Below are 17,522 nucleotides of genomic sequence, written 5' to 3'. Positions count from 1 at the left end.
TTGTTTCTGGAAAGCAGTGACCCAGACAGAGGCTCCGCTCCCCAGCCCCTTTTGCATCTACGTGAGGCCGAGGGACCAGCTCCTGCCAATCAAATGTAAGGAGAAGCAATGCTCCACTCTTGGGCCGAGGCACAAGTGGATGTGTCTTTTTCACACTCTCTCCTCCCTTCTCTACCCCTGGTGAAGTGTTCCAAGGCCCTAAGGGTCGGCAAAGTAGAGCTCATGGGCCAAATCGGGCCCGCTGCCTGTTTCTGTGGATAAAGTTTATTGGAACACAGTCCACCGGTTTGTTTCTGCACTGTCTGTAGCTGCTTTCATGCTACAACAACAGGACTGAGTAGTTGCTGCTCAGACCATCGGGTCTACAAAGGCGAAAATATTTACTGTCAAAGCTCTTTACAGCAGAAGTTTGCTGAGTCCTGCCCCAGGGCATAATGAAGGCTCAGGATGGAAAGAACTTGGGCCCAGGCACAAGCCATTTCTGACCACAAACGTGGGACAATAACGTCAACAAGGAACAAACTGAGTCTGGGGTTTAAATTTGCCACAGCAGCTGGCTCTGCCCCAACTAATACATGTGGAGAAAGGGATGAGGTAGAGGGCTCCTTCTACCCTGGTCACTGAGGGTCCAGCCCTGGGACAATGGGGCCAGGGCACAAATATCAGGAACTCTGCACAGTAGTAAAGATTCTCCTTCTCTGACTACACACAGCAGCCGACCCGTATTGAGGGCTAGCTCTGTGCCAGGCCCTGTGTTAGTGCTTCGAATTGGTGGTGAAGAACCTGAGATGGGGGGTCTGACCACCTGGGTTTGAAGCCCAGCTCTACTGCTCCCTAGATCTGTGGCCTTGGAAAAGTTACTTCCGTTTTATAATCTCTGAAAGAGGGATAAGAGTAGTAGTTGCAGTGCCTGGCACAAAGCAAGCACTCAGTCGGGGCGACCTGTTACCATCATTACTATGTTCTTTGTTGGACCATTTACTTTTCACAATAACCTATGGGTTCAGTATGATAATTATCCCCAGTGACTGATAAGCACAAAAGACATGGTCTTCACGCTCTAGTCAGAGAAATGAATGCAAAATTGAGTGATAATTAGAAGGAAGATAGTGTGTTGTGTTGACAAGCCCCAGGAAAGGGATCAAAGAATGAGCAGGTTTCAACTAGATTTGGTGGGTTGGTTGGGAGGGAGGTGTGGTTAGTATAAGTTTTCCAGGCAGGAGATCCCACCTCCCCAGCTAATTCTTTGTTACTATCCTCTTAAACTGGCCTTGTCTTAAGCCCTTGATGAAGCCTTGATGTCTTAGGTCTTTGCTGAACGTCAAATTCCAAAAACAATCCCTTCTGTAACCTAAGATGCTAGAGGTGTCAGTGATTTCCTTTCATCTCTTCTTTTCAGGGGTAATCTAGTGGACAATGGCCTTTGAAATCCTGGCTCCACTGCCTCTGTATCCCTTTAGATGCCTTCACTGAGGCTGTGATTGTAAGAATTTATAACAGCCAATTTTTCTTCTTTCTTATTTTTGCCTGCCCAGCAATCATCCCCTCCACGCCTCTGTTTAGAGGACTATAATAACCCTTTCAAAGATCTCCTGTTTCTCACTTTCAGTTCACGTAGTTGGGGAAGGGCTGCCCTCCCCACTCCAGCCACAGAAGCAGGCACATGAGACAGGTCCAGCTACTGCAATATTCCCTCTGGACACAGAGATTGGCTCAAGGATGGGCACAGAAACGAAAGAAGTACAAAACTTGTATTCCAACAACTACAAAACATTGTTGAATGAAATCAAATAAGATCTAAATAAATAAAAAACATCTCATGTTCATAAAAAGGAAGACGTAATATTATAAAGATGACAATAGTCCTCACATTTATCTACAGGTTCAACATAATCCCTTATCAAAATCCCAGGTGCCTTTTTTACAGAACTGACAAGCTTATCCTAAAATTCATATGGAAATTTAAGGGACCCAGAAGAGTCAAACTGTCTTGAAAAAAAGAACAAAGCTGGAGGACTCATTTCCCAATTCCAAAACTTACTACAAAAACTTCAGTAATCAAGACAGTGTGGTACTCCCATGAGGACAGATATTTAGATCAATGGAAAAGAACTGAAAGTCCAGAAATAAGCTCTCACATTTAGAGTCAGCTGATTTTCCACAAGGATGACAAGACAACTTAATGGGGGAAAGAACTATCTTTTCAACAAATGGTGCTGGGACAACTGGATATCCACATGCAAAAGAAAGAAGTTAGACCTCTCTTCTTTACACCATACACAGGAATTACCTCCAAACAAATCACAAAACTAAATGAAAGCACTAAAACTGTAAAACTGTTAGAAGAAATCAGGAATACATTTTTGTGGGGTTAGGCAAAGCTTTCTTACATATGACAACAAAAAGCATAAGGAACAAAAGAAAGAATAAGTACATTGGATTTCATCAATATTAAGAACTTCTGTGTTGCAAAGGATATCATCAAGAAAGTGAAAAGACAACTCAGGATGAAAGAAAATATTTGTAAATCATCTATCTGATAAGGGACTTGTATCTAAAACACAAAGAACTATTGCAACTCAACAATAAAAAGACAAGTAACCTAATTTTAAAATGCAAAGGATGTGAAGAGATATTTCTCCAAAGAAGATATATATAAGGACATGAAAAGATGATCAATATCATTAGTCATTAGGGAAACACAAATTGAAACCACAAGGTGACACTACTTCACACCCACTAGGGTGGTGCTAAAAAAAAAAAAAAAAAAAAAGATAATAATAAGTGCTGGTAAGAATGTGGAGGAATTAGAACCCTCATATGTTGCTGATGGGAATATAAAATGGTGCAGCCATTCTGGAAAACAGACAGTTCTTCAAAATGTGTAACAAAGACGCACCATATGACCCAGCAATTCCACTCCTAGGTGGAATGAAATGAAACAAAAGAATGAAACGAAAGAGAAAGGAAAACATATGCCCACACAAACACTTAGACGCGATGGTCCATAGCAGAATTATTCATCATAGCCCAAAAGTGGAAACCCAAATGCCTATGAACTGATGCATGGATAAACACAATGTGCTGTACCCATACAATGGAACAGTACTTGGCAATAAAAGGAATGAAGTGCTGATACATATCACAACACAGATGAACCCTGAAAACATGCTTCTGTGAAGTCACAAAAGACCACATCGTATATGACTCCATTTATATAACATTTCCAGAATAGGCAAATCTGTAGATAAAAAAGTAGATTAAAGCTGTTAAAAAAAAAAAAAAGAAAGAGCACAACATCCAGGCAGATAAATGAAGCCTAATTCCAGGATTTCTGCTGGAACTACCAGAAAAGAAACTCTTTCTTCTGGGGTTGCTGTTGGGGTGATATAAGCCTAGAACTGCCAGAGAGTCCATCTTGGAGAAAGCTTGTCTGAGAACGAAGCCAGCACAGAGAAAGCACAGGAGGGAGGGAAGGAGGGAAAGGGGGAGGGAGAGACAAGGTTCTGATGGGATCCTATGAGCCCTGGACCAGCTATGTCTGAAGCTGCAATCCATTCCTGCTCTCTTCAATCACGTAAATCAAATTCCTCTCACGCCTTTGCCAGTCTGGGAGGGTTTTTGCTCAGGTCCTCATTGAAACTGTGGCTCTCCCCTGACATCCTCCACTCACTGTTCAGGTCACAGAACTCTCCTTCCCTGGGCTTCCCACCCAATCCCTCAAGCCTCCCAGCGCCCAGGCTTATCCAAAAATCCTCTGCCTTCTGCTCACAGCAGCCCTCATCAACCTCACAGCACCTCTTTTTAGCCAAAGATGTTTTCCCCACCTAGACCAGAGCTCTATATCTCAGCTGCTTAAAAATAAACATGAGCTGTACTATTTCCAACAAGTTTTCCCACCCTATTAATTATTTATCCAGCACCTGCTTGTACAAAAAAGGAACTTGGAGGGGAAGGAATAGGGAGAAGAGCCTGGAAAGAGCAAGGCAGCTGGAAACAGCAGAGGTGGGTGGTAGCCCTCCGCCAGGGCCCTGGGGACGCGAGGGAGGGGCGCTGGCAGGGTTCTCTGTATGGCCTTGGTGAAGCCCACCGTCCCTTTGTCAGAAATGTGTTTTTAAACTCCCGAAACAAGATACATAGGATTAGACAGAAAAGCTCGGCTTTTATATTTTAAGCACAGCTATCACAACTGCGAAAAACCAGTGCAAGTGTTTCTCAGCTGGGGCATTGATAACAAGATCTAATGGCAGGTCTAATCACTGCCTGCGAAGTGCTAACGAGCTTTAGGACGGTGAGCCATCTGCAGCACATGACAGGGAAATCCACGTAACTGATTTCTACTGGGGACAGAGTCACAGATGCCACAACCACCGGTACAGCTTGTGGCCTAAGTTCACATGTCAGTGAGACAGTGGTGAAAATGGAGTGTGATCCTTGTTCACTGACCACCTGGATTGTATCCTCAGACACTAGGATAGGAACTCCTGGGCTAAATCAGGCTGAGCCCTCGAGCAGGCCACTCTGAGCCTGTTTCCCCTCTGTAAAATGGGGCTGGGAACGGTGCCCTGCCCACTGTGGGGGGTGGGTATAGGGGAATGGCATTAAGAGGGCAGTGTGGCCAGGGGACCCAGGAGACGGCCTAGTACCAACCACCACCAGCAGTTTCTGAGCTCACTGTGGGCCAGGCGTGTTCTAAGCCTGTCCCGTTACCTCCCTTAACCCTGGCAGCAACCTCAGAAGGGAAGTACTTGAGGACACCAAGGCACAGTGAGGTGATGTGCTGGTTTACGCCAGTATATCAGGGTTCAGACTCAAGTCCAAACTCAGGGGACCCCAGACCCATGCTCTCCTCCATCACCCCAGAGACCCAAGTTCCTCTCACTCCCACCACCCCAAGGGAGATAAAGGCCCAAAGGCTGAGTCGGACTTGATTTCGAGCTTGAGGCCTTGGTTGCAAACCTTGCATGTCTATATGGAACACGTTTTCACCCCGGGTCAGGCAGTCCTGAGCCTGGAGACAACAGAGACCCTAAGTTTTCACCAAGAACTAAAATCTGTCCAACACAAAGAGAGGAAAAAGCCAAATGAGCTTAGAAGAGAAAAGACTCTGACCCAGTCCCCAGGACAGAGCTGCCTGCAGGCCTGCGTTTGCCGCTGCCTCTGCCTGGAGTGGGCTTTCTGGGTTGTTTCCTAGCTAACTGCTACACGGCCCCCTTTATTTCACTTTAAATGTTCCTACCCGGACCCCTTGACTAAATGAGATCTTCTCTGTTATAGCTCTCTGCACTGTTCCTACATAAAAGCTCATTAAAAGCACTTGAAAGTATCTCTCTTTATAGGTTTGTTTGTTAATGTCTGCCTCTGCTAAACTAAAAGTTTCACAAGGGCAGGGACCACGTCTTTCCCTACTGACTTAAACACAACTACCTAATGCATACGAATGAATATCACATAAGAAGAAGGAAAAGCAGCAAGGGACTGAGCCGGCCTGCTTCTAGGGAGCTTCCTGTTTCAACCTGGGAGGCTGGGGCTGGACACAGGTACAACCTGATGCACCAGCTTAACACACGGTGACTCTGCCCGCTGACAGGTGTGGCTCAGAGCCTGCCCACCTGACAGCTTGAGCAGAAATCTTCCCCCTGGAGGGGAAAAGGAAGGAGTGGTGAAGAGCCCTGCTGGAAGCATCCAGGTCAGACAGTGAACAGCAAAAACCCCGGAACATTGCTTCTCGAACTTTGGTGTGTATCAGTTCACCTGGCAAGCCTGTTAAACATGTAGATTCTGAGTCAACTGGACCTGGGAGGGGGGGATGGGTTTCCACATTTTTAACAGGCTCCCAGGTGAGGTGATGTCGATGGTGCAAAAAACACACTTTGAGTGGCAAGATATTTAGAAACAATAGATATGACACAGAATTTGAAACCATCCTTTGAGGTCCTATTTGATATCGTTAATCTCAAGCCAGATATTGGCTGGCAACCCTGGCACAGAAACACAAGGTTGAGAATAAGTGAGCCTGCTGAAGCCACAGAGGGGAAATGGCTCTCTGAATACGTCATCATGTTACCTCGAGCAACTTATTTCCTATTCCTGGGCCTCTGGCCAGTGGCACCCCCATCACTGATCTGCAGACCAGCTGTGTCAGCACTTTCCAAGGATTTTTCAAAAATACAGATTCTAGGGCTTCACCCGTAGAGATTCTAATTCAGTAGGTCTGAAGTGTGATCTGAGCATCTGAATCTGTTTAAACCCAATGATTCACATACCCATCCAGAGAGGGAAATCATCAGACAAATGACAACCACGGTGGAACTCTCCATGGTGCTGACCAGTGCCACGGACTAAACACAGACTTGGGGGATCGCTGGGAGGCAATAATTTCCCACTTTGTTTGAGAATCTGAAAAGATGCAGCCATCTTTTGCCCTGCTTGGTTACCGGCTTTACTGGCACACCATCGGTCATCTGGTGCACAGCAGTGACGCTTAATCTAAGGGAAACGGGAAAACAGTTATGCCCAGTTATTTCCAAAATCAATGCATTTGAGGCATCTGCAACAGTCCCCGAAGCAATGGTGAAAGACATGATTTACAGCTCTCCAGACCTGCCTGAACACTAATGGTATTACTGAGGGAAAGGCCCCAGACAGCAAAACCATTCCTTATTTGATGCTCTAGTTTGAAGAATGCCTGTGTGAAACTCCAGTCTGCACTTTCCGCGGGGATTCCCCACTGTAAGAGGGCGGAATAAACAGAGGACGAGGGGAGAGGATAAAAGGCGGAAATGAGGATTAAGCAGAATGCCAGGGCCGCCTGGCTGGCTCATTTTTCTAGCTTCCCCCAAAGATTTATGCACCTGTCTAAAACGAACTATGGATCCATTACCCAGTGCACTGAGCTGCTTTGAACATCAAGCAGCAGAAGGTCAAGCCCAAATGATAGTCCATTGCTAGCCGAAAATGTACTACCTCTCTATTTTTACCCTTGTCTTTTAAAGGGAGCTGAGTAATTTTACTGTGGTTGGCAGCAGTGGGCAAAAAATTTTATTTCTTTGTTTGTTTTTTAGTTGCAGGCCAAAGAAATTCCATACTGTTCAGTTCATAACTTAATATCTCCTATGACCTGGGTAACCGTTCCAGGACAGTTCTAGTGTTAAATCTCTTCTACTGAGTACGTTATTCAGAGATCATCAGAAATTATCTGTATGTTTGTTTGTGTACATCATCTGTCTTCCCTCTTCATCCCCTTCTCCCCACCCCCCAAATTGTTAAGCCCTATGCAAGCAGGGCTCTTAACTGTTTGGCCTCAGTGGCTGGCACATAGTAGGTGCTCAAGAAAGAGCTGTTGAATGAATGAGTGAATGCATGATGCTCCTCTCAATAAGTCTGTAGACCTCTGTGCAGTTCTCTGGGCCAGTGTCTCCTGCTATTCATCCTCCACACTGCTTCCCAAGAAGCCTGAGAAGTCAAGCTGCTCCACGAACTCCACCTTCCAAAGTGCCGTTTCCTTTGCCTGGAATTCCCCATCTCACTCAACAGCTGGATCCTGCTCATCCTTCAAGGCTCATCCTTCAAGGCTCTGTTCTGCAACATCTCTGATCTCCCTCTTTCCCTTCTCCCCCAGGCTGGTCCCCCCCTTGCTGTTTTGCCTACACACACTACCCATGCCCTTTTCTCCTGGTGGCAGTGCTATAATCTTCCCCTGGGAGATCAACCTTTTCCCACTCTCAGATCATGGGGTTGGGATGGGATTGATTCCACCACTTGACTCAAGGCTGAGCACATGACCTGGCCAATCACAGTCATTATTATTGACCCTGGAATAGGCACAGGACTCAGTGAGTCCCCAGTGGCACTCACTGGGCCAATGAGCATCAGTGCTGAGACCAGAACACTGAAAAGAGATTTACTCTTTCTGCCTGAGCTGCTAAGGTGATAGAGAGAAAGCCTAGAGGTGTGTGACTATCTTTGCCATGAGAGGGGAGCCTGCCTGAAAATGCAGCCAACTCAGAAAAAAAGCAGATGGAGAGAGAAACAGATAGGCAGACAGATAAGAAGCAGGAGAAACAGATAGGCAGACAGATAAGAAGCAAGACAGCAAAAAGAAAATGACTGGCCAAAATACTGACCTCTGATGATGTCACTGAGCTCCCGAATCCAGCCATTCCTGAAGTCAGACCTCAACTTCTCAGTTACAGAAGCCAATGATACCTCTTTTTAAACTAAAAATAGTTTGATTTTGGTTTTTATCACTTGCAGGGAAAAGCATCCTAGATGATATACTCTCCCCTTGGCGCCCACAAAACCCTGGATTTAACCTTCCCCATAGCACTTACTGGGGATGGGGTGTTCTACCAATTGCCCTACGAAACTGTGAGCTCCCTGAGGGCAAGAAACACATCTCATTCATCTCAGGAGCCATAAGACTTGGTGTACCATAGATACGCAATAAAGATTTGTGAAATGAAAGAGTGAAAGAATGTTTATCTGGAAATTAACAAAGCTTCCATTTATTTGTTTTATTTTAAGGGCCTTTCTGACAAGAACCCTTAGAGTTCTCAGGTAGAGATGTTGAGAAGACAAAGACTCACCAGGCCTGGTTTCTGCTCCCTAATTCCATGGCTAATGGGGGTGGGGGGTGGGGGAGAGGGCTGTGCATCAGGCAGCCCAGAGGCAGCATGGGAAAGGAACCCAGAGGAAGGACAGCTAACACTCTGAGTTCAGGTAAGGCTTCCTGGAGGAGGTGGGACCTGCAAGGTCTGTGACCTGAGACTGCCAAGATGATTCTCTTGGAATCAAACTCTCCATATGCTACATGCAGAAAACACAGGGGATGGGACCAGAGCAGCAAATACACCTCTAGCTTCTGGCTCTGGATTATTCGTTTATAAAATGACCTTGATTTTGTTTAAAATACATTTATTTTATTTATTTATTTTTGGCTGCATTGGGTCTTTGTTGCTGCGCGCAGGCTTTCTCTAGTTGTGGTGAGTGGGGGCTACTCTTTGTTGCAGTTGTGCGGGCGTCTCATTGCGGTGTCTTGTCTGTTGCAGAGCATGGGCTCTAGGCGTGTGGGCTTCAGTAGTTGTGTCATGCGGGCTCAGTAGTTGTGGCTCGCGGGCTCTAGAATGCAGGCTCAGTAGTTGTGGCGCAGGGGATTAGTTGCTCCGCGGCATGTGGGATCTTCCCAGACCAGGGTTCGAACCCGTGTCCCGTGCATTGGCAGGCAGATTCTTAACCACTGCGCTGCTAGGGAAGCCCTGACCTTGATTTTTAAAATTGGATTTTAATTTGATGTTATAGAAAAGCCCTCCCAAGAACTCCCCACTCATTAAATATATATCCATATCTGCATATGCACACTTATACATAGTCCAGGTCTAGGGCTCAGCCCTGTCTCTCTCCTGAGACAATTTTTCTGGCAAGATGACTTCGGCAACTGCTCTCCTGGAACATATCTTAAGAGGGAGGCCTTTACCGTATTAAAGAGAAACACAAATGTGTGATGTATAATGAGCCCAATTTCTTTTTTCTTCTTGTTTAATACATTAAGTACTGGGACTATTTACACAGTGGTTGGCAGAGTGTCAAATAAGAAACAACCTTGCGTTTACGGCTTCATTCGGCTGGAGTTTCTTTTCTCTCCTAAACTTCTCTTGGAAAAACTTCAGCTTCAGGGGATGGTGTCTGAGCTCCTTGTGTCTCCATTCCAGTTGGGTGCCGGTACCTGCACTGTCTTCCGGATCTTCTTCCACATGAGGCTGCTTCTGGCAGAATCCCGTGAGATGTTGTATCTCCACAGAGAAACCTCTGGTAACAGTGACTTCCTGCAGTACCAGCTCCTGATTTGGGTGTGGGTTTAGAGGCTTCCGGACCAGGAGGCACAGTGCCATTAGAATGAGTCTGACTCAATCCCTAATAGGAGCCACAGGACCTTGGGCGGTGTGTTTACAGCATCCAAGCCCGGTTTCCTCACCTAGAAGACATTTTTCTACAGGCTTAGCAACAACTGCATGATGAGAAAATGAATACAGAGCCTCCAGTATATATGACAAGCGGGCACAGGATGGCTGGCATTACTGTACACAGAAACACACGGTGTGGAGGTTCTGGACGGACCACCTATGTCAGGCTCGTCCACTGCTCAGGCTCAGAGTCCCAGCATCCTCTACGGTATGGACGCACTTATGTGTCTGCTTGCTCCATCTCACAACCAGACCATATGCCCCTTTAACAAACCCATACGTAGTACTTATCACACGCAAGCACAGTTGTGAGCACTTTAGAAACGTTACCACCTTAAATCCTCATAACATCACTAGGAGGGAAGTGCCATGACCATCCCTGTTACACAGAAGGGAAAGTGTGGCACAGAGAGGTCAGATAACTTGCCCAAGGCCACACAGCTAGTGAACCAGCAAGAATCTTTTTTTTTTTTAACTCTCAGGGTTGGCAAAGTCCTGCAGAATGAATACATACACAAAGGAATGAATGACTGACTCTCCATACACTTAGGGTCAACTATGAAGGCAGCAGCTCCTGGCTCTAAAAATAGTCCCTAAGTGAGGGTAGGCGGTTCTAAAAATGGTCCCTAAGTGAGGCCTGGATGGTTCAGCAGAAGGGAGAGGCAACCGGGGGCCCCGGTGTCACCTGCTCCCGGATTTCTACACCAACGAGGTTAAGAAACTGAATTATGAAATCAACGTAAATATCTACCAACCGGGCAATGGCTAAATAACCTACTCACCCACCCTCCAGGGTCCTCTGCAGCAGATCTGTGGTGAGAGGGTGAAGGCTTAGGGCTCTGCAGACTGTCTGCCTGGGCACACACATCAGCCTTGACACTGCCGAGCGAGATGACCTTGGACAAGTCACTTTACCTCTCTGTGTCTCCATTTCCCCAGTTGTAAAGTGAGGTACTAGTAATGTTCTTTTACTCCAGGCAAGGAAAGAGGCACGATGTAGGCAAAATAATGCCTCCCCCAGAGATGTTCTCACCCTAATCTCCAGGACCTGTGACTACATTATCTTACATGGCAAAAGAGACTTTGCAAGGTGTGGACTAGGGACCTTGAGATGGGGAGATGATCCTGGGTTATCTGGCTGGACCACATCTAATCTCAAAAGTGGAGAACCTTTCCCTGCTGTGGTCAGGAAAGGTTGAAGATGTGGAAGATGTGACTACGGAAGAATGGTCAGAGAGATGCAGCGTGGAAGACGGCAGAAGGGGCCACAAGCCAAGGAATGCAGGAAGCCTCTAGAACCTGCAAAAAGGCCAGGAAACAGATTCTTCCTGGAGCCCCCAGAAGGAACCGACCTGGCCAACACCTTGACTTTAGCCCAGTGAGACCTGTGTCAGACTAGGTCTCACTGAACTACAAGACAGTACATGTGTGTTGCTCTAAGCCACCAGGTCTGTGGTATTCGTTAAGGCAGCCATAGGAGCCTAATGCAGATGCACGGAGGAAATGGGCACAAGGACGGGAAGGACGTCCCCTGAACTGCCTGCGTCCCCACCTGCTCCCTCATGTGAGATTCAGCACCGGGACTCCTGCTGGCCCTTCAAGCATTTTCCCTCCTGCAGCAAGCAGCTCTGCTTCCCCCTCCTTGCTCTTCTCCAAGTGCACTGGAACCCTCCGCCAGCCCACAGGATTCACTAGTTTTTCTCCCTACAAGAACCTGAAGTTTGTGAAGGCAGAGACCATACTTTAAAGCATCTTCAACTCCCCACACCTAGCAGAACACCCCTGCACTTGTAACATGTTTGCCAAGTGGAAGAATTCATCAGCCCCCGCATTCCTCCAGATGCCTGCTCATTGCCATTGCTGGCTGGGGTCCTGCCATCATCCCTGGGGCTGCATTGCAATCTATGCCTCTCGGGAGCTGCAAAGGCGCTTTCCACAGCTCTGCGAGTGCCCCTCGGTTCCTCCACCGCACACTGGCGTATGTGTTTTTAATGAGAATTTTAATGCATAATTTCTCCAACAAGTTGAATTATCTGCAGCCCAGGGGAAAGCGATTCTGCCTTGCCTTAGTGCCAAATGAACTTCCAGAGGACCGACTCCATTGTCCTAGGAAGGAACGACAGTCCCTCAATTCTCATTTGCTCACTGAGCAATAATGTAGACTTTTAGTAGCAAACATCAAAAACACATCCTCCACCTAAGCCCTCATGCCAGCGAAATCCTTCTGGACAGGGAGCTCCAGTCCACATCCTCAGGTTGCTAGGCAGCCTGCTCTCCTGTCTGCAAAGGCTTGCCAGGCTCTTGCTCATTCTGCAAGAAATATTCAGCCAAAAGTGGAGTGGGAACAACCTCCAAAGATACCCTGAAAGTTATTCCACTCACTTTTGGAATTCAGATTTTTTAAAAATTTGTGCCAAGACCCAGTGAAGTAAAGAAGAAAATAAAAGGGAAACTTCCATTTAATTTCTGTTCATTTATTCATTCATTCAGGCCACGAGTGTCTCTGGTGTGTCAGATTCTATACTAGGAGCTGGAGAGAGCAGTGAACAGAAACAGACCCAGGCCCTGTTTCCTGAGGTTCCATTCCAGGGCAGAGAGATGGACGCTACTCAAGTACACAAAGAAATCATTTCCACTCATGGTACGTGCCAGGAGAGGCTGGGAGAAAATGAAAACAGAGTAATGGGCTAGAGAGTGGCATTGACAAAGGTGCTGAGGAGTGGAATTAAGCTGAGACCTCACAAGTTGGAGGAGCTGTCCATGCAGAGATGGGGAAAAGCTGTTCCAGGCAGAGGGAACAGCAGGTGCAAAGGCCAGAGAATCCCATGGAAGTCTTAGGAGGTCAGAGTGGCTGGGTCTGTAGAGGGAGAGGAGGGGGGCACGAGATAAGGTAGGGGAGGAAGTGGGGCACCTATTGGGGGACACCTCACAGGCCACAGCAAAGAGTCCTGAATTTAACTGGTGCCGCTGGTGGGTTTTAATCAACAGTGATACAATCTGACTGACGTTATACAAACCTCACTCTGGCTACAGTGAGGGAAAGGGACTGTAGGCAGGGCAAGAATGGAAATATCTTTAGCAAGTGCTCTGGGCACCCTGCCCATTTATAACTAAACACATACGTGGCATATGGAGGTAAAAGAAATGATTTGGCGAAGACAAATTTCGCATCCAGAAACTATAAAATGTTTAAATTTAATCCATTTTTTAAAAGTTCAAACTGGGGTTAAGATCACATTTTACTTCTAAAGCTGGGGAAATATCTAGAAATTCAGGCTAGAAAGATACTCATCTGGTGAATTTTAAAAGGCTACACTATGTTTAATATGTCCTTGAATACCGTCCAAGACTGTGGATTCTAAAGTCAATCATTTAACGGGTCCAAGACTTAGAGCAACAAGGTACATGGAACTCAATCCACCCAAGGATGCTGTGTCAACGTGTCTTAATGGTTCAAGTGGGCAAGCGCTTCACTGGTGAAGTGATCCAATCAAAGAAAAGATTTTGATGTAGTACATCTTTCTGGGTCAATTTAGAATCAAAGCTCTCTAGAAAGTTTGCCCTCAGGGTATCAAAGCAGGTACACTGAGCAATCAGACCCAGCTGTGGCCGCTCAAGCTTGGTCTCTAAAGAAGAGTTCGTCGTTGGCCTCTCTTGGGCACTCAAGTCCTGAATCCTGACTCATTCTGCCCTTGGAAATCAGACAGGTCCTGAGATCTGTCCTGGCATCAGCCAAAGTGTACTCTGGTGGGGGACGGGGTGTGGGCGAGTGGAGGGAATCAAACTACAGTCGGACCCTGACCAGCCAATTAAAAGCTAAAGGGTAGCACAGACGAGAAAAGAGGCTGAGACCCCAGGACAGCTCTGAGCTGTCAGATTCCTGAGTAAGAGAGGAAACTGTCAGATCCACCCCTGACCATGCGGGGCAGGACCAAAGACCTAGTTAAGAACCAGCCAGTGCATGTGTACGAGCCGGTCATCACTGCGCCAGACCCACCAAGATGGTACCTTAATGCCAAGCTCATTTATTTGCAGATAGGGTTGTCCTGGGTGCCCCATTGATACAGATTTCACTGCTGCTGTAGGTCAGTTCCGGATTGACAGGGACGGGAGGACGGGGGCAGGGCTGCAGGTGACCCACCTCAGAGGGGAAACTCCCTCGCGGTCCCTGCTCCTGGCACAGCAGAGACAGGACTGCTTCACACTCTTTCTAAGTCACGGAACTCCGGAAAGCCCCTCCTATCCCTCAGGCCTACGCTTCATCTCACTAAACCTGAGCCTCGAACACCAACATACTTAAGACTGGTGTTGTTCTTGGCAACTTTGCCTTGTCTTAGTAAGTGTTGCCTAACTATAAGGCTTGAGGAGAGATGGAATGGGGAGGGCATCCCTTTGGGCTGCAGAGAAATCATTCAGCAAGGGTGGGTCCCAAAGGTGTCCACATCCTAATCCCAGAGCCTGAGAGCATCTTACCTTACATGGCAAAAGGGACTTTGCAGAACTTGAGGTAGGAGATGATCATAGATTATCGGGGGCGGGGGGCTGGGAGGGCACTGTGGTCACAAAGGTCCTTATTAGAGGAAGAGGAGTCAGAGGAGATGTGACTACTATCTAGACAGAAGCAGAGACCAGAGTGATGTGATTGTGGCTTTGAAGACAAAGGGGGCCACAAGCCAAGGGCCTCTAGAAGTTGTAAAAGGCAAGACTCCTCTGGAGCCTCCAGAAGGAGCGCAGCCCTGCCCGCGCCTTAATCGGAGCCCAGAGAGACTAGTTTTAGATAATAAACCTGAACTGTTTTAGACCACTAAATGTGTGGGAATTTGTTACAGCAGCCATAGGAAGTGAAAACACAGTGAAAGACAGACATGTCCCAAGTTCAGCCTTGTATAATTCCCTCAGCAATACCGCATTCCCTGCAGGTATCGTGGAAGGGCTGCTTCCGTGTGTAATGCTCTCTGCAAATGAGAACATCTTACAGGGATAATATGCTGGTTATGTATAATTTTGTTCTGTGACATTCTAAGACATTCTGGATGGGTCCCAAGATTTGTATGAGCCTGCAAGTCATTAGATTAAATCAGTATATAGTCCCCCCACCTCTTTTCATTAAGAATTATTGTACTCCTTGCTATGAACAAGTATAGAATTTCTAAGTCTTCCGTTTTTATGGGCTCAACTCTACTTTTCTTCAACAGAGGAAAAAAAAAAAGAACAACAGGTTTATTCTGGGCCTGAGATAAACCTGCTTTATAACTGTTTAAATTATGTTCCAGCACACCCTGATGTGATCAGGTTTCTAATCTGGTTTAAACACAGAAATCTCTGAAGATATAAACGTAACGGTCAATAACAGTTTTCTCTCTGGAATTCCCAAGTGTGGGGAGTGGGTTATGGAAACTCTTGCTCTGGGTTTTCTATGATAAAGACTGTAGGAAATCCTAGGCAAGGCGCCTCCTCCAGAGACAAACTAGGAAATTCATGGCTAATGGAATCTGCACAAGCTTTGTCAATGTGATGGCGCTTGGTCCCCACACTTCCTGTGCTTCAGCACCACCCAGAGAGCTTGTTAACCCACCCTGCTGGGCCCCAGCCCCAGAGCCTGTATTCCAGCAGGTGCAGGATGGAGCCTGAGAATCTGTATTGCTAACAAGCTCCAGGTGAGGCCCACGCTGCTGACCAGGAGCCACACTCTGAGAACCACAGGAGGAGAGGAATGCCTCCTATCCAAGGCCCGTTTCCTCCGAGGCCCTGAGAAGGGTCCACGTTACCTCATCTGATTCGACTGCCCCTGCCAAGCTAGTTAATACACTGCAATTGATGAAATGTCTCTACTTCCTACTCGACAGGAAGCCAGGGGTTCTCCAGCTTGGCTGCCTCCAGGAGCCACCTGGAGAGCTTTTAAATCCCTCAGTGCCCAGGCCTCACTCCAGACCAATGAACTCAGGATGGGGCTGGGGGGTGGCCAGGTCTCAGAGTTTTTAAAGCTTCCCTAGTGATCCAAAGCACAGCCATGATGGAGAACGGCTGCAGACGTGATGGAGGACAGAACGATGCTGACCGGCTGAGGCAGACAACACAATGAGGCCTGACGCCCGGCTCGGCTGTCATCTTCGGTGCCCCTTGCACTGTGACACTTAACTGGTGCTCAATAAATGCCGGCTGGATGAATGAATGAATGCTAATCGACCAGCAAGCATGCGCGGGGCAAGCGCCTCCTTTCTCCAGGGTACTTGGAGAATACATAGAAACAAATTAGGTCATTATCAATGACTAAACTTCATGAGGCAGTAATAATAAAAGGAGCTCCTCTGAGAAAGCCCCGCTGGGAAATAACTCCATATTCTTAAGTCCAAATAAATATCATGACAACCATGGATAAAAACTAGAAAACATTTTTTTTTTTTTGGTCCAGAATAGGAGGTGGCAAACTATGCCCCACAGGCCAGGTCCAGCTGCCACCTCTTCTTAAAAGTAAAGTTTTACTGGCACACAGACGCGCCCCTGTGCATCCATGCTGTCTGCAGCCGCTGCCACGATGGCAGAGCTGGGTATTTTTGGCTGAAATGGTACGGTGCGTAAGGCCAAAATATCTACTCTCTGGCCTTTTAACAGAACAGCCCCTGCCTTAGAGAAATGAGAGGACGGACATAGACGAAACATAATGTGATTGTCTTTAGGTGGGCGGAATGATGGGTGACTCTTTTCTTCATTCCTATTTTTTCTCATATTAGCCAACTTTTTGAGTTAAATAAAGGAGCACATACGTTTAAATCACCAATGGAAGAAGAAGACAGAGGCACCAGATGGAGAGTTGCCTGGCCCCGGGCAGTGATGGTACCTACCTTGTTTCCAATGGCCTTTTTGGGTGGGAAGTTGTAGGCCCTCACTTGAGGGTACTTGTTCTGTAACTTGTGGTGCAAACTCCTGAACTCCGTGTACCGCCGATAGACGTTCCACTCATTGTCTTTTATCCGGATGTAGACCTTTCGAGAAAAGGAAAGAGCAAGAAAATGTAAACGTCTCTTAAAGCTCTCATTACAAAGGGGTGGGATTCTGGCAACGCTCCCCCCAGGAAAACCAGCTCTGCAAGAGCAGGGCCACACCCCACCTCCCGTGTCACTGGAGGCCCAGCGCCGGCACGGAGGAGGGACTCAGTGTACTGAGTGTACCAATGGGTACACGAGAGAATGACTCCATCAGGCAGGCTGCATATTCATGAACATCAGTTTCCCAGTATCAGCAGAAATCAGCAGCCCAATGAATCTTAGAGACACATTTTTCATACTTTTGTCACATGCATATTGTAATGGTGACGGATTGCGGGGGAGAGACCATTCATCCTCGCTGGCCATGTGTTTCCTCTTCTGTAAAATGGAGCTAACAGCACCTCCTCCCAAGGTGGTGCAGAGAACAGTCAGACATAGAAGCCATGCAACTGTGCTGGGGATCACACAGACTAGCACTCAGAGGGGGCGGGATCAATCTCGGGAGGGAAGGAAGGAGGGAAGGAAGGAAGAAAAGAGGGAGGGAGGGAGGGAGGGAGGGAAGGAGGGAAGGAAG

General features: G+C 47.1%; 1 protein-coding gene across 5 annotated transcripts in view; it reads right to left on the bottom strand.

The window, feature by feature from the left end:
* Nucleotides 1-17,522, bottom strand: part of SNX29 (sorting nexin 29) — a 550,106-nt gene that overhangs the window by 75,044 nt on the left and 457,540 nt on the right. For 4 of the 5 annotated variants that reach the window (XR_004345666.1, XR_004345669.1, XM_032604205.1 and 1 more), the window contains one exon: nucleotides 16,805-16,945. Coding sequence is in view for 2 of the 5 variants with exons in the window: in XM_032604205.1 (XP_032460096.1) it covers nucleotides 16,805-16,945 (141 nt within the window). In the remaining 3 variants the exon portion in view is untranslated. Of the gene's footprint in view, nucleotides 1-16,804; nucleotides 16,946-17,522 lie in introns of those variants that run through there. The other variant, XR_004345667.1, reaches the window with a different exon arrangement.

This window comes from Phocoena sinus, chromosome 15, assembly GCF_008692025.1.
Source record: "Phocoena sinus isolate mPhoSin1 chromosome 15, mPhoSin1.pri, whole genome shotgun sequence".
NCBI classification, from domain to species: Eukaryota; Metazoa; Chordata; class Mammalia; order Artiodactyla; family Phocoenidae; genus Phocoena; species Phocoena sinus.
Note: the sequence above shows the minus strand (reverse complement) of the source record. Positions and strands in the feature narration are given on the sequence as shown.